A 659-nucleotide genomic window follows, 5' to 3' on the forward strand; every position below is an offset into this window, starting at 1 on the left:
TTCCTGAATCATCTTGGACCATCTCTGCATGGCTTTTTTGGGGTGATTTCACAGCAATTCGGGATCCTGTATTTCTGAAAACTCCGGGGTTTTCCCAATGCCCGATTTTTGCCCTCCGCAGGGTCTGACCCACAGCAAGGCGCAGGAGATCCTGGCTCGGGACGGCCCCAATGCCCTCACGCCCCCTCCCACGACCCCCGAGTGGGTGAAGTTCTGCCGGCAGCTTTTTGGGGGATTTTCCATCCTGCTCTGGATCGGGGCCATCCTTTGCTTCCTGGCCTACGGGATCCAGGCGGGAACTGAGGACGAACCTTCCAACGACAACGTGAGCGGCTGGGAAACGATGCGGAAATTTGGGGGAAATTTTTGGGGAATTTTGGGGGAATTTTGGGGGAAATTTTGGGGGAAATTTTGGGGAAATTTTGGGAAATTTTTGGGGATTTTTTTTGGTTTTTTCCAAGGGGTTCTGGGGGCTTTAAATGGGGGGAGGGAGGGGAAACTTGGGAATTTTAAGGGAAATTGGGGTCTGAAGCAGAAATTTTGGGATTTGGGGAGGATTTGGGGAAAAATTTGGGGGGGTTGGGATTTTTTTTAATTTTTGGGGGGTTTTGGAGGGGTTTTGGGGTGGGGGTTCTTTAAAAAAGGCAGGAAAAGGGGAA

The 659-nt window shown here is 51.0% G+C and overlaps 1 protein-coding gene across 1 annotated transcript in view; it reads left to right on the top strand.

Moving 5' to 3' along the window:
- Positions 1-659, top strand: part of ATP1A3 (ATPase Na+/K+ transporting subunit alpha 3) — a 28,193-nt gene that overhangs the window by 412 nt on the left and 27,122 nt on the right. Inside the window, exon 2 of the mRNA XM_017740732.1 lies at positions 122-325. Within this exon, the coding sequence (XP_017596221.1) occupies positions 122-325 (204 nt within the window). The remainder of the gene's footprint in view (positions 1-121; positions 326-659) is intronic.

The sequence above is a fragment of the Corvus brachyrhynchos genome, unplaced genomic scaffold, assembly GCF_000691975.1.
Source record: "Corvus brachyrhynchos isolate BGI_N302 unplaced genomic scaffold, ASM69197v1 scaffold618, whole genome shotgun sequence".
Lineage (NCBI taxonomy): Eukaryota > Metazoa > Chordata > Aves > Passeriformes > Corvidae > Corvus > Corvus brachyrhynchos.